At 43.7% G+C, this 23988-nt stretch overlaps 2 protein-coding genes across 2 annotated transcripts in view; one reads left to right on the top strand and one right to left on the bottom strand.

Moving 5' to 3' along the window:
• The window catches only part of zfyve19 (zinc finger, FYVE domain containing 19), a 31774-nt gene extending 29310 nt beyond the window's left edge, over positions 1–2464 (top strand). Inside the window, exon 11 of the mRNA XM_080202989.1 lies at positions 2218–2464. Coding sequence (XP_080059115.1) covers positions 2218–2290 — 73 coding nt within the window. The 3' untranslated portion in view covers positions 2291–2464. The remainder of the gene's footprint in view (positions 1–2217) is intronic.
• Positions 2465–2567: 103 nt separating this feature from the next.
• Positions 2568–14166, bottom strand: LOC145352731 (uncharacterized). The gene is made up of 4 exons (XM_080202990.1): positions 13445–14166; positions 10723–10803; positions 4570–4802; positions 2568–4294 (listed from the first exon to the last, which is right to left on the bottom strand). The coding sequence occupies exons 1-3, from the start codon at positions 13592–13594 to the stop codon at positions 4581–4583; spliced, it is 453 nt and encodes a 150-aa protein (XP_080059116.1). The 5' UTR covers positions 13595–14166; the 3' UTR covers positions 2568–4294; positions 4570–4580.
• Between the last annotated feature and the right edge of the window lie 9822 nt (positions 14167–23988).

Below are 23988 nucleotides of genomic sequence, written 5' to 3'. Positions count from 1 at the left end.
TGAATGCAGTAGCTACAGCCAATGGGTATGGTTCCATTTCTTATCAGGCAACAAGATCCTCTGTGTTGATTTTTTGACAACAAAGTGTGGTGGGGAGTATGATCTATTGTAGTTGGGTTGGTAATGGTTCTTAAAAGAGTTTGTTATATTACACCTGTCTGCAAATTAAGCAATATTTTTGCCTGAAGGTATCCATAGAGGGACGTCCTGTCCGTTAACTTTTATGAAGCCTGTAGGATTGAACACAGCCCTCATTCTGTTTTTAGTCTCATTTTGATACAAAATGCATTCTATCATTTCCTGGAGGTTGAGAGGAATAGAGTATAGCCATTCAAAGTGAATTGCCTCTCTGTGTGTGAGTTTAATAAATTACTTACCCCCAGTTGAGATTTTACGATAGTGCAATTGAGGCAGGGTCAGGACTCCTTAGTCTTGCTGGCCATGGTCATTTTCAAGAATAGGAATTGGACAGAAGGTGTTAAGATCCCAATATCACTGCTAAATTAATCGCATTACTGAATCCTCTATCTGAATGTTCAGTTAAGTACTGTCCTTTGTACTTTTCTGAGCTGAAAAATCCATGTCTCCACTCTCTGACACACACTGAACTTCTCTCTATGTCACTTGACCATTTTCATTAGGCAACAGCTCAGTTTTTTCTATATTTGTTTTTTCTCCAACATTAACCTCATTCAACCGTCGCTAATATCAAGGGTTGTAAAACCCCATGAAAAATGTGTGGTTTTTTTATATATATAATACATGTACCAAAACAAAATCTTTTTGCCACTCATCCACCCAAACTTCTAAGCACTAAGGCTCATAAAGAACCAAAAATGAAACTGAAACCAGTTTACCCTAATACCGCGCACCCCCCCCCCCCTCCCGGCCCTGGTGAGCAGTGCCGAGATGCTGCCTTCAGCAATGCTGGGGGTCAGACTGACTCTGGCAATGCCCAGGGGACACTTTCACCCCAGTGGAGGTAGGCCACTAGCTCCCTGCTACTGGGAAGCTGTTGAAGACCTCACTGGAATGAAACACTACTCTCAATATGAGGGGGAAGGGTGGATGGGGTGGGCAGAGGGATGAAGGGGATGATGGTGAGTACACAAGGAGATGCTAACAGGCCAGGGATTTCAGTCCTGGCCTGTTAATGGGATAAATTACTATAATATATACAGCACAGTGCCCATTATTGGTGCAGTTTAACAATTTATTGCTTTAGCAGCACAGTGGGCTGGGAGAATCTGCCCCCGCCATTATCTTTTTGTAGCAACTTATACTTTAAATCCAGAGAGCATCATTCATGTTTTATATTTATCACATGGCACAGTTTCCACAAAATTACAGTGCTTATGGAAAATAATCCACATTGCTCCAAGCATTCAATTGATACCTGTATCCTAGTTTTGCCGAGTAGTAATTTTGAGTGACCATCTGCAGGTACTTTCCTCAGTTTTTGGAGCATTTCACAAATCCACCACCAATAATAAAGCCTGTGCCATGGATTCTTCTTCCATCCCTTGAACCAGAGTCTTTGCTAAACAGGAGGGCACATTTTTAAAAATTTGTTCAGGAGATGTGGGTGTCACTGGCCAGCATTTATTGTCCTTCCTTAATTGCTCCTGAACTGAGTAGTTTGCTAGGACATTTCAGAGGATGGTTAAGAGTCAGCCACATTTCTGTAGGTCTGGAGTCACATATGGGCCAGGTCAGATAAGGATGACAGATTTCCTTCCCTTAATGACATGAGTGAACTAGACGGGTTTTTATGTTCATAAGAGTTTAAAAAGCTAAAAACACAGTAGAATGCATTAGAAGAGTTAGTGATTAAAACAGATTGTCAGCATTTTAAAATAGGTGAGATAGGTTAAGGAGAGGGAGGATAAAATAGAATAGGCTCATGGAGGATAACCACCAATGACGATTCGTTGGCAAAATGACCTATATCCATGTTATTTCTATTTCATACTTTTCAACTTGCTTATGCTTTAGTTGTCCCACTGGAATCTAACCCATGACCCCTCGCACACACTTTGAAATAGAGATAGAGGGCCACTTTGAAGTGCCAAGTCATTAACACTAAACTGAAAGGTATTTAATATCTTAACAGAAGACATTCTGCACTTACTTATACATGTGCAATCTTGGATCTTGCTCCTGCCTAACAGAATAGGGTAACTTTAAAACAATTATTGTCTTTATTTATCTCCATAGGGAAGGACATGACAAATTTGAGAGAAAAGAACACAGAACATCCAAATACCGTCCACCAAACAAGAAGAAATAAGATACAACAGTCCATATCCTCTGGAATCTCCTACAAGAAGACACTAAAGAAGTTTATCGCTGCTTCAGCATTTGCACACCTTCTAATTCAGTTGAAACTGGGCAAAAGCGAAGTGTGGTAGGAAGAAGCATAACACTGTTCATTGATTGGTGTACACAAATGATGCAGCATGTAATGCTGATGCAGCATGTAATGCTGCTCCAGCATCTTGAGGAGAAGCATCCAAAGTTGTTGTTTTGTTGCATGTGGTATGGGATGTCTGCAGTGCTGTAACAATTCTTCGTAAATTTGTTGTGCATTGCTTAGGGTGCCCACTGCAACACCTTGTCCCAGGAATTTCTTGCATTTGGAAATATTGCACATTAAGGGCTTAAATGAGGCTGCAGCTGATATGACTGGAATCTAGTTTTAAATAATTTAACTTAAATGTAAAAGGGTTGCAATCAATAGTTAGGTAATAGGGTGATTGTATTATAACTTGATATTTAAATGTGTTTGATTTAATGAAATGCACAACTTTAATGATTGCTGAAGAAGACCAAATCTTAACAATATACTGACATTTTGTTAATTGAGGTGGATTGCAACAATTTTTTTTTTGGAAGCTGTGATCTTTTTAAATCCTCTGTCATTACTTCCCTGTGAGTCATCTATCTGTCCTCCGGTTCTGTGAACACTCAAGTTCACGATCAACTATCTGAAGAAATGTGAGAGGGGCTCTAGTATGACCTTTTCATTTTTCATTGCTGTCCTGTTTGTGAGAATGTGCTTGGTTCAACATGATGCCATCCCACAGCACTACCAATCCAGTACAGAATCTCAGCAAAGTGGCCAACCTAGGCTTGATGACGCAACTTATTGGAGCGGCCTCTCACCTTTACTGATCCCCAATCCTGAATATTGTGTGATTCTGGAGCTGTTCAGAGGTGCCAGTGTTCTCATGACATATTGATGTATGTATTTAGCAATGAAGAAGGGAGTTCTGAATAAAACTAAGCCATCATTTCCAGAATCTTACATAAAGAAAGCAGCGCATGTGCTAATTTCCCTTGGCTGTTTGATTGCTGAAAAATACTACTCATGAACTTGAGTTGCGTATCAGGTCCCTTGCTTAGTGTATATAAACCTTATTTTTTAGCCTTGGAATCTTTTCTCATATAATAAACAAAACTGTTCCAGCAATTGCTGGAGGCGTCAACATATTCAAAATAGTGAGCTGCATTGAGAAACCTCCAAATCCACCCACCCTCTCCCAAGTTCCTTCCTTAGACCACACTGAAGCTTTTTTCCATGGTTGAATATCCTTGAATTAACTAGTTGGATGTGGATAGCTGCATGTGATTTTATTGTAAAAATATACTTTATTCATTAAATATTTGAAAGAAACATTACAAAACATTTCAAATTAGCATAACAAGGAAGTGCAATGATATTCACATTTTCTACAAAAATCAAAATGCACTGAGGTGCCTCAAGATAAAAATGAGAACTTTACAAACATTTCAATTTTTTGTTACGGAAAGTACAATAATGTTTAAGTTAAATACATCGGTCATGTTGTATATTGTGCTTCAATACAGTTGCATTTACTACATACAGTCAAGAACAAGCTTACAATCTGAGAGTTTCAATACTGTTAAAGCCCCTTGGTTTAATTTACCTGGAAGATTTTACAGTATGGTCTTCCCCCATTGTGCCTTGGTGGTGGCTGTCCCAAGTTTGAGTACATTCCTCAACATGCAATCCTGGACCTTGGAATGTGCCAGCCTGCAACACTTGGTCAAGCTCAACTCTTTGCACTGGAAAATCAACAAGTTTCGAAGAGGATCTTTCATCGAGTTGATGATCCTCCATTATTTCTCGCATACGTTCCTAACCACCAAGAGCTCCTCCATGGCAGAGTTACCATAGTTGCCACTGATGCGCCTCCTGGCAGTCGGTCACATAGGGTAGAATTCTCTCAGTCTGCCAGTGGCAGATTTTGTGATGGGTGGGATGGAGAATCTAGTGGCAGGCAGCGAATCAGAAATCCATGGGTTAATGGTAAGTTGGTTATCCTGCTATCTAGTGGTGTGAGTAGCTGTTGTGTTCATTAATATTTTATGAATGCCCATTAAGACAACTGCTTGTGAGAATCTCTTCACCCTTTCTCATCTTTTGTCATGTCAGTGTGAAATTATGTCAGCCACAAACTCATTTAAAAGTGAGTGTCATGCACAAATCAAACCTCTGTTCAATCATGACTTCAAAGTGAGTACAAAAGTACAAAATATATTTACCTTATCTGCCATCACACTGTGCCATTCTTTTTGAGATAAATGATACACTGCTGGGGCTGAGGGTTTGGTCTGCATCTGCTCTTTACTGACATTGTCCAGAAGGACACCACTGTGCTGCGATACTCATGTAGGCCTCCAGTTTCAGGCACTAACCAGTCCTGCAATGGCGTGGTGAGGCTAGGAGTCTTCTGCTTCCAGTAATATTCACTGTTGTCCACAAGGACATCACTTCCCTGTGAACACAGGTAGAACTCCACGTTCATATTAAGCATTTTGACTAGAACAAAGAACAAGAGGGGGTCAACAAAGAAGGAGAGGCTGTGCAGTGACTGGGGTTGGGAGGAAAAGCTGCATAAGGGCTGTGGGGGAAATGGGGGCAAAATGGAGGGCAGAGGGACAAGGAGATGGAGGAGAGAGGAATAATGGAAGGCAGAGGGTAGGCCGAAGGGTGAGAAGCTGGAGTCCAAAAGTATACAGGAAATGCTGACAAGGGTGTTAAAGGGATCCCATGTTTTTGAGTGGAAGGGGATTCATACAGATTCTGAATGCTGGGGGCAGGAGTGGTGTCTTTAGTGTGTTCCTTTGGAATGGGCACATAGTGACTCAGAAGGTGGGGCTGATGGTTTAGAAGGGGATACTAATCCTGTGTCTCCATGGCAATGGGAAACAAAGTCCAAGTCCTTGACCAGAGGCTATAGAATACGGATACTCCTGTGGCAATGTAGATTACACAGAATACAGGCAATACACAGTTTACGTGGACCTCATGGTCAGAAGTCAGATATAGGAGATTGACTAGGGATCAGACGTCTTTGCAGCAACAAGATTCATTCAGAGTGTGGTATACACCAGCTGCAGGGAGGAGCAAGGGCTGTATGCTTCAGAGATCTGTCTCTCAGTTGCTGTCCCTTGGCTTGGCTGTATCTGTACTGGGCTGCAGATGGAATGGTGATGGGAGCTAGAAACCTGTTTGTTGAATACGTAATAAAGGGGAAGCCCTCCTGTTGGGATTCACTTCTGCAGGTGACCATGCACACAGCCTCTAGATGGGGTGGGTAGAGGTCTACATAGGGCATAAACACATCACAGGGAGCTTGGGGGAGGATAGGAATGTCCACCACAATATGGGTACCAGTATTATTGGGAGAGGCTGGAGAATTACAGGAGGAAGCTTTACCTTCCATTCGTGAGGCTCTGGGTGGACAGTGAGAAAGGGAGTTTCGAATTCTGTTTGGAAATAAAAGTGAAGAACCATAATCTTGCTGTGCCTCAGTAATGGTGCCGGCTCAAAGTGAAGATAACAATGAGTCTGATCTGGAGGTGTTGTGAGAAGAGTACATTGCAAGACTGAATAGGAATCAGCTTAGTTAGAAAGGGGGAAGACCTCCATGGGGGAAAAAAAACAACTGAAAGCCAGTGGCTTCATTAGTGCTGTTAAAGGGATAGTCACAACCCAAAGTCTTCACGTCGTAGTCACTGCATTTCAAGAGGTACACTTAGGAAAGTAACATCTGAATTTTTTAAATTCTTTTATGGGATGTGGGCATTGCTGGCTGGGCCAGCATTTATTGCCCACACCCTAACTGTCTTCTATTTCAAAAGGCATTTGAGAGTTAACCACGTCGCTGTGGATCTGGAGTCACATGTAGGCCAGACGACGGCAGCTTTCCTTCTCTAAAGAACATTGGGATTTTGTAACAATCAACAGTTGATCCAGATCCAGCAATCATTAAGCCATTGGTCACCATTAGAGTCTTAATTCCAGATTTTTATTGAATTCAAATTTCACCATTTGCCATGGTGGGATTTGAACCTAGATCCCCAGATCTTGTCCTGGTCTCTGGATTATTAGTCCAGCGAAAATACCAGTATACACTGCCTCCCCTAATGCAGGCAATCATGAAGAAGGCACAGCTACAGCATATATAGCATTCCATCAGTGAAGGCCAGTCAGATGGTCACCAGAGTTGGCATTCATGACGGGCCAAAAAGCATCCACTCATTGATCATAGAGCTGATTTGGATCAGTCAGCACATTGACACCTTAAAATCCCACACAGGGCTCCTGATGTCAGATTTTTGGAATGGCATCTTGGTCACCTCAATGTACGTGTGTTAGTGTCTCAAGGATAAGGCTGCACCAAATGCCATGCAAGTAGGCAGAATAATCTATGGATCCTTATATTTCCATTTGTTTCATATTCAGAGCTACACTTCCTCAATCCATAATCTTTCTTGTTTTCAATGTTTTAGTTCAGAGAGAAGGCAAAAGGACAAATGGATCTAGGGCACAATGCAGGTTTTGTCAGAGTGCTGTTGCAATGGAGGAGGTGAAAGATGGACAGTGACATCAAGTGCAGCTCCAGCAGGCGGCCCCACCTGAGGGATATAGTCAAGGGGAGCCAGAGCATGAAAAGGATGATCAGGGGGAGAAACCCACACAATGGAGGTGATAACTCCAGAACTCTGATAGAAGAGTCTCCTATTTACAAATGAGAGGCAATGCTGGGTATGCCTATGTTTGACCCAAGATCTGGTGCATCACATACGCCACATTCTTTGTGAAGACTCAATGTCACGTGGAGTTGGAGGCCAGCCCTGCTAGTAGTTTTGAAAGTGACAGCAGTGCTCAATGTCTTTGCCTTTGGGTCTTTCCAGAGATCAGCAGGAGACCTGTTCAGCATCTCTCAGTCCACAACAAAGCGGTGCATAAAGGACGGCACAGATACCTTTTTCAGGAAGGCCCATCTTTGCTCTGGAAGAAGATAGCCAGACTCTGAGATTCACTGGCATCGCCACATCTGAGGCTTCCCAAGAGTGCAGTGTGCAGTAGACTGCATCCATATGGATATATGTGCTCCATGGCAGCAGGCCCTAATCTTCATAAACTGCAAAGCTTACATTCCATCAATGTACAGCTGGGAAATATCTGGGGTTATGGCGGTAAGGCCTGGGTAAGATACTCTTGTCAGAGAGTCAGTGCAGATCTGATGGGCCAAATAGCATTTTCTGCACTGTAGTGTTTCTAGGATAACGTGAGGTGAATGATAATCAAGTTTGCAGATGACATCAAGACTGATGAAGAAGAAGGTTGTAGGTTACAGGAAGATATAGTTGGGTTGGTCAGATGGGCAGGGCAGTGTCAGATGGTGTTTAACCCTGATAAGTGTGAGGTGATGCACTTTGGAAGATGTAACAAATGTAACAGTATTTACTGTTAAGAAAAGCATGGATGTTAGAGAACGTGGGGAAATAAATAGTGATGTATTGAGGAATATAGATATTTCAGAGAAGGTGGTGCTGGAAGTCTTAAAGCGCATTGAGGTAGAAAAATCTCCAGGACTTGATTGAGGGATGTATCACAGGACTTTGTGGGAGGTTAGGGAGGAAATTGTGGGTCCCCTAGCAGAGATATTTGAATCATCGATAGTCACAGATGAGATGCCTGAAGATTGGAGAGTGGCGAATGTTGTGCCTTTGTTTAAGAAGGGCTGCAGGAAAAACCCTGGGAACTACAGGCCGGTGTGCCTCACATCTGTGGTGGGTAAATTGTTGGCAGGAATTTTGAGAGACAGAATCTACAGGCATTTAGAGTCACAAGGACTGATGAGGGACAGTCGGCATGGTTTTGTGAGTCATGTCTCACAAATTTGATTGAGTTTTTTTGAAGGGGTAACCAAAAAAGTAGATGATGGCAGTGCAATTGATGTTGTCGACATGGACATTTGACAAGGTACCGCATGGTAGGCTCTTGCTTAAGCTTAAATCTCATGGGATCTAGGGTGAGGTAGCTAAAGCAGTACAAAATTGGCTAGATGACAGAAGCCAGTGAATGGTTGTAGAGGGTTTTTATTTCAAACTGGAAGCCTGTGACCAGCAGTGTGCCTCAGGGATCGATGCTGAGTCCACTGTTATTTGTCATTTATATTAATGATTTGGATGAGAATATAAGAGGCATAGTTAGTAAGTTTGCAGATGACACCAAGATTGGTGGCATAGTGGACAGTGAAGAAGGTTATCTTGGATTGCAACGGGATCTTGATCAATTGGACCAGTGGGCTGATGAATGGCAGATGGAGTTTAATTTAGATAAACGTGAATTTGATGCATTTTGGTAGATTGAACCAGGGCAGGACTTATTCAGTTAGTGGTAGGGTGTTGGGAAGAACAAAGAGATACATAGCTCCTTGAAAGTGGAGTCACAAGTGGACAGAGTGGTGAAGAAGGCATTCAGCATGCTTAGTTTTGTTGGTCAGGACATTGAATACCGGAGTTAGGATGTCTTGTTGAAGTTGCACAAGACATTGGTAAGACCACACTTAGAACCCAGAACATAGAACATTACAGTGCAGTACAGGCCCTTCAGCCCTCGATGTTGCGCCAACATGTAAAACCAATCTAAAGCCCATCTAGCCTATACTATTCCAATATCATCCATATGTTTATCCAATGAGCATTTAAATGCCCTTAATGTTGGCAAGTTCACTACTGTTACAGGTGGGCATTCCACGCCCTTACTACTCTCTGAGTAAAGAATCTACCTCTGACATCTGTCCTATACCTATTACCCCTCAATTTAAAGCTATGTCCCCTCATGCTAGCCATCACCATCTCATCCTCCATCTAATCCTCTGATCATCTTGTATGCCTCTATTAAGTCACCTCTTAACCTTCTTTTCTCTAACGAAAACAGTCTCAAGTCCCTCAGTCTCAAATCCCTAACAATGCCATACCTCCCCCTCTTTTACCACCTTCCCTGATCTTACTGAAACATCTGAACCCAGGAACCTGCAACAACCATTCCTGTCCCTGCTCTATCCATGTCTCCAAAATGGCCACAACATCGCAGTCCCAGGTACCAACCCATGCTGCAAGTTCACCCACCTTATTCCGGATGCTCCTGGTGTTGAAGTAGACATATTTCAAGCCACCTTCTTGCCTAATGGTACACTCCTACGACCTTGAAACCTTATTGATCTCACTACTCTCAACCTCCTGTACACTGGAGCTACAATTCAGGTTCCCATCCCTCTGCTGAATTAGTTTAAACTCTCCCGAAAAGCATTAGCAAATTTCCTCCCCAGGATATTGGTACCCTTCTGATTCAGGTGTAAACCATCCCGTTTGTAGAGGTCCCTCCTTGCCCAGAATGACCCCCAATTATCCAGGTATCTGAATCCCTCCCTCCTGCATCATCCCTATAGCCACGTGTTCAACTGCTCTTTCTCCCTATTCCTCGCCTCGCTAGCATGTGGCACGGGTAACAAACCAGAGATACAATTCTGTTTGTCCGAGCTCTAAGCTTCCACCCTAACTCCCTGAATTTCTGCCTTATATCCCCTTCCCTTTTACTACCTATGTCGTTGGTGCCTATGTGGACTATGACTTGGGGCTGGTCCCCCTTCCCCTTAAGGATCACGAAAACATGATCTGAGACATCACGGACTCTGGCACCTGGGAGGCAACACACCAACCGCAAGTCTTTCTCGTTCCCACAGAATCTCCTATCTGTCCCTCTAACTATGGAGTCCCCAATGACTAATGCTCTACTCTCTCCCCTTCCCTTCTGAGCAACAGAGACCTGTACCCCATGACTTATCCCTGGTAGGTCACCCCCCCCCCCCCCCCCCAACCCCACCCTGCAACGGTATCCAAAATGGCATACTTGTTACATAGAGCTGCACCGACTGCTTCTTACCCCTTCTAATAGTCACCCAAGTATCTTCATTTTCTAGGGGTAACTATCTCCCTGTAGCTTTTATCTATAACTGTCTCTGCCTCCCGAATGATCCTGAGTTCATCCAGTTCCAGCTCCAGTTACCTAACACAGTCTTCAAAGAGCTGGAATTGGGTGCACTTCCTGCAGGTGTACTCAGCTGGGACACTAATGGCGTCCCTGACTTCAAATATCCCACAGGAGGAACGTTGCACTGTCTGCACTGCCATCCCTGCTAACTTCCCTTACCATGAAACAAAAGAAAAAGAGCTTACCTGATTTCCCTCTAGTGATATAAGGTTAGAGGAGGTGGGTGGGTGGGAGGCCCTACAGGTGTAGAGTCTCGGGTTTACCAAACACCCAACTTATATACCTGTAGGGGGAAAAAAATCCCAGAAGCCTCTGCACTTTGGTAAGTTTTTAAATGGAAAACTTACCTTCCCAACAGCCCCCTGGTTTCCGCTGTCGCCACTCCCGCTGCAGAAATGAAATGAACACTGTGTACAATTCTGGTCACCCTATTACAGAAAGAATATTATTAAACTAGGAAGAGTGCAGATACGACTTACTAGGATGCTACCGGGATGGGATGGTTTGAGTCATAAGGAGAAACTGGATAGACTGGGATTTTTTTCTCTGGAGCGCAGGAGGCTAAGGGGTGAACTTATAGAGGTCTATAAAATAATATGGACATAGATCAGCTAAATAGTCAATATCTTTTCCCAAAGGTAGGGTCTAAAAGTAAAAGGCATAGGTTTAAGGTGAGAGGGGAGAGGTACAAAAGGGGGTCCAGAGGGGCAATTTTTTCACACAAGGGTGTTGAGTGTCTGGAACAAGCTGCCAGAGGTAGTAGATGAGGCAGAGTACAATTTTGTCTTTTAAAAAGCAATTAGACAGTTACATGTGTAAGATGAGTACAGAGGGATATGGGCCAAATGCAAGTAATTGGGACTTGCTTAGGGCTTTAAAAAAAAGGGTGGCATGGACAAGTTGGGCCGAAGGGCCTGTTTCCATGCTGCAAATCTCTATGACTATATAACAAGACAAGGGAGTATTTAATGAATGGCAGGACTCTGGAAAGCTCAGAGGAACAGATGGACCATGGGGTACTAATTCACAGATCCCTGAATGCAGCAGAGCGCCTGAATAGGCTAATTAAGAAGGCATATGGGACACTTGCTTTTACCAATTGCAGCATACAATATAAGAGCAAGGAGGTAATGTTTAAGCTGCGCCGAATGTGGGTTAGGGCACAGTTGGAGTACTGTGTGCAGTTCTGGACACCTCACTATAGGAAGGTTATGATTGCACTAGAGGGGGTACAGAGGAGATTCACCAGGGTGTTGCCTGTGATAAGGCATTTGAGCTATAAGGAGAAGCTTATTTTTTCTCGACCCGAGAAGGCTGAGAGTGGACATGATTGAGGTGTATAAGATTATGAGTGATGTGAACAGGTTGAATAAGAAGCAGCTGTTCCCCTTTGTTGAGAGGTCAATCACAAGGGGCGGCTTGGTGACACAGTTGTTAGCACTGCTACCTCACAGCTCCAGGGACCAAGGGGCCTTGGGTCACTGTCTGTGTGGAGTTTGCACATTCTCCTCGTGTCTGCATGTGTTTCCTCTGGGTGCTCCAGGTTCCTCCCACAGTCCAAAGATGTGCTGGTTAGGTTGATTGGCCATGCTAAATTGCCCCTTAGTGCCAGAGGGATTAGCAGACTAAGTATGTGGGGTTGAGAGGATAGGGCCTGGGTGGGATTGTTGTCAGTGCAGGCTTGATGGGCTGAATGGCCTCCTTCTGTACCCTGAGGATTCTATGATTTAGGATAAGGGACAGAAAATTCAGAAGGTATTTGAGATCACTCAGAGGATGGTGGGAATCTGGAATGCACTGTCTGGGAAGATAGTGAAAGTCAGAAAGTTTATAACCTTTAAAAGGTATTTGGATGAGCACTTGAAGAATCATGGCATTCAAGGATATGGGACAAATTGGAAATTGGGATTAGTACGATGTGACACAACTGTATCTTGATCTCTATCATTTGTAAGCTGGCCTTTTGGTTTAATTCTGGCATCAGCTGTCTGTTAGATGTTCTTTTAGTGATGTTTCAATGGCTTAAATGGAGTTTTGTTCATTTTTACTCTGGGACTCATGTACTTTCTGGGATTTGTTTTATCTCCCTGCATTGTTAGGGGGAAGACTGGTTAGCAGGTCATGTGTTTTGGATAGTTTTTTCCTCTGTAGTGAATTCAAAGTTTTACTTTCAGCTCTGGGGCTGCTAGCAGCTGGTTTTATTTGGAAGCTGCCCTGATTGTCAAGTGGAAAGCAGTGTTTATCTCTCTCACTATCTGTGGTATTGGAAATTCTGCTGAATAGTTGAAGCAAGGCTTATGATCTTCCTGGAGTGAAAATTCTGCTGCTGGTGGTTCGCTCTCTCATGTTTTGGGAAGATGTTCTGACTTCAAGCTTGTATGCATGTGTCTCAAGAGAACTGCAGCATCCAACCAAAGGATTAAGTTCCAGCATCATCTGAGCATTCGTATTTGCTCTGTTAAACCTGCGGCAAGGGTGTTGTTTATGGGATTTGTTTGGTTGGATTGGTTTATACAATATCATGGTTGATTCTTTTTCTTGTTTGTAAATTGGTAAAGGTTATTGCTAATTTTCTTTCTACATATGTTAACTGTATACTTAAATAAACTTTTGTTTGAATTAAGCTCCTTAGTGGGTCAGTTGAAGTGAAGCATCCCATGCTCATTCTAGCCAAACTCAAAGTGCAAAACTTATGATTCAGGCGATTTCATAAAACACTTTGGAGTTTCTGCCCTGAATTAAAACAGCGACTTTAGTAGCAGTTATTATCAATGCAAACTTAATGGACAGAAAAGCCTTTTCTGCACTGTACAACTCTATAATTCTATTTCCATAGTAGGCTGTGCGCCCAAGGGAAATTTGCAATATGTGCTGGGCTTTTAATGGGGTTGGAAACACTTACGTGAGACTCCCTCCCCAACAACTTTACATCACACAAGCAGCAGGAATGGCAATTCGACTCAGCGCAACTACAGTCCCTTTCAGCTGAGACACAGGCCCAGTAAAGGTAATGGAAATGCTGAGGGATGGTCAGCTTAGAGAGGGTTACAGCTGATGCCACACCCATACCTCAAACAAATGGCAATTCTCCCAGGAATCCGAGCAGTGAGTCATCAAAGTGTCAGTGATATCCTTACGAGGAATATCCAAACCAAATCCAGAGGGGTAGAACCATGTAACTTTCACCTTTTCCATCCATCTCAGAAAAACACCTGACATCTTCAACTGTTCAATGAAGGCATCAGTAGACTTCAGCACTATTGGGATGCCCAATGGCCACCAACCCAGTGCCACCTAATGAAGGAATTCCATTTGGCATAGAAACTGCTGAGGTGCAGGAGGAGAATTAAGGTGAAGAACAAAGTTCTCTATTGGCTGGCTCATGACACAAAGAGCTGAAGTAACACATCTTTCCTGGCAGTCTCAAATGTCAAGTCCTGAGAGTGGTTCATGATCAGATGGGACACCAAGTGCCATAAAAGACAACTGTGCTGACCAGAGAGAGGTGTTACAGGTTAGGGTTAACTGTTGATATCAATGATGAGTCAACCCATCCATCACGCAAATCAGCCTCTCACCATTGACTCTGTCTACACATCCCGCAGGCTCGGCAAAGCAGCCAGCATAATTAATGACCCCACGCACCCCGGATCATTCTCTCTTCCATCTTCTTCCTTTGGGAAAAAGATACAAAAGCCTGAGGTCACGTACCAACTGACTCAAGAACAGTTTCTTCCCTATTGCTTTTGAATGGTCTTACCTTGCATTAAGTTGATCTTTCTCTACAACCTAGCTATGACTGTAACACTGCATTCTGCACTCTCTTATTTCCTTCTCTATGTATGTTTTGTCTGTATAGCGTGCAAGAAACAGTGCTTTTCACTGTATGTTAATACACGTGACATTAATAAATCAAATCAAAAACGTTTTGAGAAATATACTTTGGCCAGAGAAAGAAAGCAACTTCATCCTAGCATGGAATGTTGGTTGCTACCAGGAAGCCCTCAAGTGGATTTCATGTCCTCAGTGTCAGTGTCAATGGGACTGAGCACATTCTCATATTCACGGATGCCTTCACCAAGTTTACATAGGCCATTTCTATCTATGACCAAAAGTCTCTGCCAAAGCTGGAGGGTTAGTGTGTGATTGGTTCATCCATTTTGGTCTCTCATGTTGGATCCACAGTGACCAAAGGTGCAATTTCAAATGTAAGATCCTGCAGGAGCTCTGCAACGAGTATGCCATTATCAAAACCTGTACTACCCCCCTTGCACAGTAAGAAGTCTCACAACACCAGGTTAAAATCCAACAGGTTTATTTGGTAGCAAAAGCCACTAGCTTTCGGTTCTCTGACTCTTTGTCAGGTGAGTGGAGAGTTTTGATCATAAACAGGGGATATAAAGACACACACTCAGTTTACAGAATACTGATTAGAATGTGAGTTTCTACAGCTAATCAAATCTTAAAGGTGCAGACCATGTGAGTGGAGATAGCATTAAGCATAGGTTAAAGAGTTGTGTATTGTCTCCAGACAGTACAGTAAGTGAGATTTTGCAAACCCAGGCAAGTCATGGGGTTACAAATTGTTATCATGACCCCAAGATCCAAGGTGAGGCTGTCTTCATGTGTGCAGAACTTGGCTATCAGTTTCTGTTCAGTGACTCTACACTGTCGTGTGTTGTGAAGGCTGCCTTGGAGATCACTTACCCGAAGATAAGAGACCGAATGCCCGTGACCATTGAAGTGTTCACCAATAGGAAGAGAACAGTCTTGCCTGGTGATTGTTGAGTGGTGTTCATTCATCCGTTGTTGTAGCGTCTGCATGGTCTCCCCAATGTACCATGCCTCCTCAATTTACCATCCTTTCCTGCAGTGTATCAGGTAAACAACGTTGGCCAAGTTGCAAGAGTATGTACCGTGTACCTGATGGATGGTGTTCACACATGAGATGATGGCATTTGTGTTGATGATCTGGCATGTCTTGCAGAGGTTGCTGTGGTAGGGTTGTGTGGTGTCATGGTCACTGTTCTCCTGAAGACTGGATAGTTTGCTGCAGACAATGGTCTGTTTGAGGTTGTGGCGTTGTTTGAAAGCAAGCAGTGGGGTTGTGGGGATGGCCTTGGCGAGATGTTCATCTTCATCAGTGACATGTTGAAGACTCTGGAGAAGATGTCGTAGCTTCTCCGCTCAGGGGAAGTACTGGACAATGAAGGGTACTCTGTCCACTGTGTCCCGTGTTTGTCTTCTGAGGAGGCGGTGCGATTTTTGGTTGTGGCGCATTGGAACTGTCAATTGACAAGTCAAGCGCCATATCCTGTACTTGTGAGGGCACCTTTCAGCGTCTGGAGGTGTCTGTTGTGATCCTCCTCATCTGAGCAGATCCTGTGTATATGGAGAGCTTGTCCATAGGGGATGGCTTCTTTAATGTATTTAGGGTGGAAGCTGGAGAAGTGGAGCATCATGAGGTTATCCGTGGGCTTGTGGTACAGTGAGGTGCTGAGGTGACTGTCCTTAATGGAGATGCATGTGTTCAAGAATGCAACCAATTCCAGAGAGTAGTCCATGATGAGTCTGATTGTGGGATGGAACTTGTTGATGTCATCATATAATTGTTTCAGTGATTGTTCACCAAGAGTCCAAAGGAAGAAAATGTCATTGATGTATCTAGTGTATAGCATTGGTTGAAAATCCTGTGCGGTGAAGAAGTCTTGTTCGAGCCTGTGCATGAAGATGTTGGCATATTGAGGTGTGAATTTGGTCCCCATGGCTGTTCCGTGTGTCTGGATGAAGAACTGGTTGTTGAAGGTAAAGACATTGTGGTCCAGGGTGAAGCGGATGAGTTGTAAAACTGTATCTGGAAACTGGTAGTTGTTGGTGTTGAGTACTGTGGTAGTTACAGCAATGCCATCCCCCTTGCATCCAGAGATTAATGGACAGTGCAAACAATTTAGCCATGATCTGCCTAACTGATTGCGCACTTTGCCGCCTGGGAGTAAATAAAAGTGGCCTGAGCACCTGCCGGAATTAGTCTATGTTCATAATAGTACTCTAAATTCTAACAAAGGCCATTCTCCACACGATCACTTCTTTGGAAGGAGCACAATCCCTTCCTTGGAACGTCTCCTTCGGCTCACCATGCGTTCCTTTAGAAGTAGCCAAGTTGACAAATGGATTGTGGAGCATCATAAGAAGCTAAACCAGGCATTCAGGATGGCATGCTAGAGTATAAGGCTGAAAAGAAAAATGCTACATGATCATAAGGCTGATAATATGGACATTCCAATTGGTGTAGGAGCATTCCTTGGAACATGAATATCAGGGGTCGGAATAAGATACGGGATATCTGGGATCCTGAACTCCACATAGACATTAATTGGTTTGACACTGGGGCCACACCTATGTTGTTGAAGCAGTAATTGGAGGGTAGCCTCAGAAGTAAGTTCACTGATCGAGTTGCTCAAAGCCAAAAGTCTGGTGGATGATGTGGAGGCAAGGAACCCACTCAACAGCAAAGCTGAATCTGAAGTGTCAGCCGGAGTGCAGAGGAATCTGATAGCGATGGGGAAGCATGGAATATGTGCATTAGGAATTCTTGGGGTGCATCCATGTGAGGAAGTTGAATTCTATGTCAGAAGGAGATACAATACATCAGGCAGAAAAGCTACAACTGGAGTAACAAGTACTGCTGAGCATGTGGTGCATGAGACATGATTGATTTAGAGCCCTTTGTGTCTGCCCCCTCACAAAGCCTTTGTCGCATTAAAATTTCCAGTTTGGAGGAGGCTGGATATTATCCTAACTCATACCATTTGCCCAGATCAGTGATGAACAAAGGGAATGCTTCCACCAATGTGGACTCTAACAATCATTGCTCAGTTGAACTTGCTGATCACTGGATTACTTGAGTGAGCAGTCACCATGTGCTATGTATTTTTGCTGGGATGAAAACTCTTAAGTCGGGAAATGTGTCGCAGAGCCTCTGCCAGCAGGTGGTGATGTTGGGGGACAGCATCAAATATGGGAACTGGCTGGCCGTGGTGAATATGGCTATGCAGGAAAAGGTGCCCTCAGCAGGCTATGTGACTGAACCAGAGATCAGGAGGAGAGAATGAATGAGGGCAGCAGAAGTTCAGGACTTGAGTATTGGTGGTTGTGTGTGTTCATTGTAAATAACCCATTTCTCTTAAGTTAAGCTTTTCAATTAATGTTTCTAAAGATTTAATGCCTGTGGAAAAGGAAACCCCTGTTACATTACTTTTATGCAGCACTTGTGTTGAATCTCACACTTCAGTTCTACTTCTTTCTCCTTCCCACATTTCTATTCTTTTCCATCTCTTCCCCCCTGTTCATCTGCCCAGTCCCCTCCACTTTGTGTGTCCAACATCTAGTGTCCCCTCTCCCATTTTGCATTCCATCATTTGCATGTCCATTGTTATTTTGCATTTACCATTGAAAATACCATCTACTGGTCTAATAAGTACTGCAGGTAAAAATGAATACTGAAAATGAAGAATCCTATAAGTCAAGTGACATAGGGGTTTTCAATATATATATGTAAAACCCAGATAAATCCCGTACTCATCAAGCTTTCTTTTGAATGCATCTACGCTGCTTGTTTCAACTGCTAGTGATTAGTGGGAGAGAAAGAGCAGCAAGAGCATGAATGAAGTGGGAGGTGAAAAAGAATGGAAAATGGGAGAGGGAAGACTAGATGTAGGACACACAAAGTGGAGGGGATTCAGGGGATGAGCAAGGGGAAAAAGATGGAGAAGAACAGTGATGTGAGAAGGTTCATAAAGCAATGCCGAGAGGGGTGAGTAAGAGGCTAAAACTTCCTTGTCAGGATGATCTCCTGATTCCAGACCCCGCAGTGCAAGAAATACCAAAATCTTTCACAATATCGATAGTTGTCTGTCCTTATAGCAGACAGTGTGGTTTTGGAAAATAAATTGCTTTGGAGCCAGCCATTGTTCATTGTGTGAAAGGGTATGGAGACTCAAATGACTGTTCACTTGGATCATTTACATATCCATTGTTATTTTGCATTTCACTTTGAAAATGCCATCTACTGGCCAAAAAAGTATTGCAGGTAAAAATGAATACTGAAAATGGAGAAGCGTATAAGTCAAGTGACACAGGGGTTTTCAATGGATCTTTCAATGGAATGACATGATTCTGTTCAAAGATTCTAATATGTATATACCCCAGATAAATACTGTTAGGTCCTTTTAGTGCCACTTGGAGCAATTATGCATATTTTGAGCTCCCTCCATCTACTTTGTATTTGAGTTCTACACATCAGTCCTCTTCTGTAAACCTAATCCTACAAAAGTGAAATGCACACACACTATCGAAGACAGCAGACCTCTGAGCAGACAATGAGCCCTTTGGTAAATAGTAAAGAATCAGCAGATCTTTCTGACTCTTGGACTTGTCTCATTGACTAACGGTTAGCTCAGAACAAAACTGCTGTTTGTGTTCATTGAGAAGTAAAATGAAATGAGCAAGAATCCAGAGCAGCCTTAGATAATTACAACAGGGTGGCACAGTGGTTAATGCCTCACAATGCCACGGATCCAGGTTCAATTCGAACCTTGGGTGACTGTGTGGAATTTGCATGTTCTCCCAGTGTCTGCATGGGTTTCCTCCAGGTGCTCCGATTTCCTCTTTCAGTCCAATAATGTGCAAGTTAGATGGATTAGTCATTGTAAATAATGAGCAGGATTTTGAGGATAGCTTGGGGGAGGGTGGTGGTGATGGGAGTGGACATGATGCTCTTTCGAAGAGTGGGTGCAGATTCAAGGCGCCAAATGGCCTCCTTCTACATTGTAAGGATTCCATGATTCTGTGAACAGCTTTAGTCTACCAGTTTAAACAATAATAGTTCCAACTTTCTTGCCATTCTCACCTGAAGCATATACCATATGTCCTTTGACAGATTTTTCAAATCACAAAGGATTTGACTGCTATCAGCAAAATGGGAAAACTGAAAACTTTGACAAATACTTGTCTGAAATTAATTCGAACATAAAGGAAAATAATAAAAAGTGCCTCTTCACAATTAAAATTGCCAATTAAATATGGATTTCAAAGCACCCATGCCAAGATCACCTATGCACCAATAACTTGCTGATGGATAGACAGAATCGGTCAAGGGTAAGCTGACAGGCAGATTGATTTGCCTCGGACAGTACCCTGCCTGATTCTGTCTAATGTCAGTGTGACTCTGACATTATCTTATAGAAAGCCCATTGTGCTTTCAAAAGTTTCGCTATCTGAATAACAATGGGCAAAAATTGGCATAGTTAACACAACGACCCTGCTGTAGCTACATAAAAGCCTCTTCTCAACAAACAGTAACAGAAATTAATTTCATGTTGTTCTAATGCTGTACAGGTCGAATTACAAATTCTTACAGAAATGTCTACAGTACAAAGTGATTCTCATCATGTGAAAGGGATGGAACAATGACACCATTGGAGACCTTGAGACATGACCAAGGCCCAGCAACTATAAAGTTACTCATTTACTTCTACCTTGCCAAGCTTCTTTCATGACAGGTGGAATTTTCCATTTCAGGACAAAGTCCCATGGTGGGGGTCAGAATAGGGAGTTTTTTCTGCTGCCTCTGTGTGACATCCTTATTAATTATGCAGTCAGGAATTTCTCAACATATTGCGCAGTGGGTAATCATTGTGCCATCATTTCTGGGTGCCAGTTTTAAAAAGTGCCTGGATAGCATCCTAACAACGTTGAGGGGGGAATAGACTGAAGAGGACAGGGAGCTCTGGTCAACGTGCTCAAGGGAGGACATCCTTTGTTCAGATTACAGGAGGAGGTGACCGAGCAGAATGACAAACCCAGTGTGAGAGTAAGTCTCCAGGGCAGTCAGTGCCCTAGATGTGCACTAGCAGACTGCTCTGCAGTGCAGGAAGTAAACAGATGCCCTTCTCTGTTCCTTTTGGGTAATTGAACCCTCAATTACTCACAATCATCTCACTGAATGATACAAGGATGTGGCCTAGGTGACAACATGACAGGGTGATTTCTCATAGTCCCACTGTGGTGCATCGACTGTGCAGGTGGAGGGGCCACTGTGCATCCCTGAGTCTTCCACACAGAGAGCTCACATGATGTCCAGTGGCGTGGAGAAAGGGGCCAGGCATTGATGGCACCAGCAAGCATCAGTAATGATATGTCTCTGAACTTTATCCTCCTATCTACATGGGCTTGCTGCTGTAGAGGGTCCTGTCTAGAACCTGTGTGGACAACCGGTAAGAAATATATCAATCATTCCTTTCCTCCCTATCCCTCTCTCCCATACCTCTCACCACCTCCCGCACCTCTCCCACACCACCCCACCCTTCTCAGAGTCCTTTTGCTGCACTGTGCCATAAGTTCACCAAACACACCCCTAGCCTGACTTCCCCCAGTCCCTCTCCTCTCCATCTATCCCACTCTTTGCTCTTCTCTGGCCCTGCCCTCGCCCTATCCCCCGGCGTCTTCATCCACCCCTCTCTACCATCACCTCTCTCCACCTTCAGCCCTCTCCCTGCCCCTTTCATGCCCCACCCTTCTCTCCTCAAACCCCATCCCTCACCTCCCACCCCACTCCTTTCCACCCCAAAGCTCCCATTCCTCTCCACCCGGCCCATCTCCCCCTACCCCTCTCCTCCTGCTCCTCATCCCGCACCCCTTTTCCTCCCTGCCCCTCTTTCCCTCCTCTACCCCTCTCCCAACCCCCACCCCTTGTCCCTCCCATGCCCCTCCTTCCCCACTCCTTTAATCCCTACCATTTCCTGCCCACCACCCTTTTCCCCCTGCCCTCTCCCCTGCTCCCCTTCCACCCTTCCGCTGCCCTCCCACCACTTCCCCCCTTCACATCTCTCCTTCTGCCCACACCTTCTCCCCAAATCTCTCTCTTGCCCACCCCTCTCTCGCCCACCCTTCTCTCGCCCACTCTTCTCTCGCCCACTCCTCTCCCCCTGTCCCTCTCCCCCCTCCCCTCTCCTCCTGCCCCTCTCCTCCTGCCCTTCTCCCCGCCCTACCCCTCTCCCCTGCACCTCTCCCCCTGCCCTCTCCTCCCGCCCCTCCCTGTCCCTTTCAGCCGCATCTCACCTCCTGCCCCTACCTCCACACTCCTTTTCTCCCACCCCTTTTCCTTGTCCCTTTTCCCTGCCCCTTTTCCCACACCCCTCTCTCCCCCCACCCCTCTCTCCCCTTCTCCCCTCTCAAAGTCCTTTCTCTGCACCTTGCCATAATTTCACCAAACAGGACCTTTGTTGCTTTGACTTCACAGACCTCCTGGGACCTTCGACAGTCATATTCCTTAGTTTGTGGCACTTGCTGTTATTTAGACTGGAACTGGCTTACTGTCCCTTTGTATTGTCCTGCCTATTCTGGCACTGCCACTGGAATGCTCCTTGCCACTGGGATACCTGGTTCCAAAATGAATCTTAAGCACTTCAGCTTTTCATCGTAGGCCTCTGGTTAGCAAATAACAGCTAAGTTTTTATTGAACACTGTATTTGCTTTAGGAGTTGTAAATCCTTATTATAATGCAGGCAAAGTTTAAAGTGAAGTCAAACCTACGAATTTGCGGTTTTAACATAAAGCAAAACTGAAATTTTAATCATTTCTTAGCACAAAAACAGAAACATACGTGAAGCTTAAACTTGTAGCCTATTCCTAATGCACGCAATACAAATATAAATTACTTAAACTATCTCTCTGTCCAAACACTTATCCTGTTAGTTGCATCCTCAAAAAGTAGAATATGTTTGTCAAACATGGAGAGATGGTATAAAATAAAAGGAGAAACTCGAAAGGAAGTGCTGGAACAGATGGACCTCAAAGTATATGCATTTAAGTCATTGAAGGTGGCAGGGCATTTTTTGAATTCATGCATGAGATGTGGGATGTCACTAGCTGGGCTAGCATTTTATTTCCCATCCCTAATTGTCCATGAACTGAATGACTGGCTCAACCGTTGAAGAGTCAACCACAGTGCTGTGAATCTGCAGTCATACGTAGGCCAGACCAGGTGAGGAAGGCAAATTTCCTTCCCTGAAGAATACTAGTGAACCAAATGAATTTTTACAACATTCACTTCATGGGCATCATTTTTTTTTAAATTACAGATTTTTATTGAATTAAAATTTCACCACTTGCCATGGTGGAATTCAAAACTAGTTCTCCAGAGCATTACCGGGTATCTGGATTATTAGTCCTGTGACGAATGCCACTGTGTCACTGCCTTCCGTTGAGAGTGCATTAACAAACTGCCTAGCATCTTTGGAGCTTTACTAATTGGGGTATTGAATACGAGAGTAAGGAGCTCATGTTGAGCTTGTATGAGACACAGTTCTCAGTTCTGACAGTGGGAGGGGACCATCGTGTCATACATTTACATTGGCATGAACTGTGATTTGGGAGTTCTCACAGGTGCAGTAAGATATCTTTGCTCCTGAACTCAAAGCATTTAAAATGAAGGCTGAAGAATAATTTGCTTTCCCAACTGCCTGCTACACCTGTATGCAATGGCTTGTGTAAAAGGATATTCAAGTCTCTCTGTACATCAACATTTCCCAATCAATCACCAATTGAAAAACATTCTGCCACTTTGTTTGAAGTAAATAATTTCATGCTTATCCATGTTATACTGCATTTGCCATATATTTACTCACTCACTCAATTTGTCTAAATTGCGTTGAAACCTCCTCACCATTCACAACTCAGCCCAGTTTTGAGTTGTAAGCAAACTTGGAAATGTTACATTTGATTCCGCCATCCAGATCATTGATGTGTATTGTGAGTAGCCGGGGCCCAAGAGCTGATCCTTGCAGGACCCCACATGTCACTACCTGCAACTCTGAAAACGACCAGTTTAATTCTACTCTCTGTTTCCCTTCTGCTAACCAATCCATGATTCTATGTAACCCCCAGTCCCACGTGCTTTAATTTTGCACACTAAGCTCTTACGTGGGACTTTCAAAAGTTTTCTGAAAATCCAAATACGCCACATCCATTGGTTCTTTATTATCTATTCTACTAGCTACATCCTCAAAAATCTCTAGTAGGTTTGTCAAACATGATTTCTCTTTCCTAATTTCATGTTAACTTTGGCTAATTCCACTAATATTTCCTAATGTCATGTCTAACATTTTCCCTACTCCTGATGTTAGGCTAACCAGTCTGTAATTCCTAGTTCTCCCTTTCTTTTTTTAAATAGTGGGGTTACATTTGCCATTCCCCAATCTGCTGGGACTGTTCCAAAATTTTGAAAAATGACAATCAACGCAACCTCTATTCCCACAGCCATCTTCTTTTGTATCCTAGGATGCAGATTTTTGGATCTTAGGGATTTATCCGCTTTCAGCCCCACTAATTTTTCCAGCTCTTTTTTTTACTGCTACTAATTTCCTTCAACTCATCCTTCTCACTAGGCTATTGCTTCTCTGACATTTCTGGTATTTTATTTATGTCTTCTGCTTTAAGTGTTCCAGCCTTTCTGTGTTTTCCAATTTACATTTATCTGTTTCATGAGTTTCCTCCAGGTGCTCCGGTTTCCTCCTAGAGTCCAAAGATGTGCAAGTTAGGTAGATTGGCCATGC

The sequence above is a fragment of the Carcharhinus amblyrhynchos genome, chromosome 14 (genome assembly GCF_965287045.1).
Source record: "Carcharhinus amblyrhynchos chromosome 14, sCarAmb.v2.hapA, whole genome shotgun sequence".
Lineage (NCBI taxonomy): Eukaryota > Metazoa > Chordata > Chondrichthyes > Carcharhiniformes > Carcharhinidae > Carcharhinus > Carcharhinus amblyrhynchos.
This window is presented reverse-complemented; position numbering and strand designations above follow the sequence as displayed.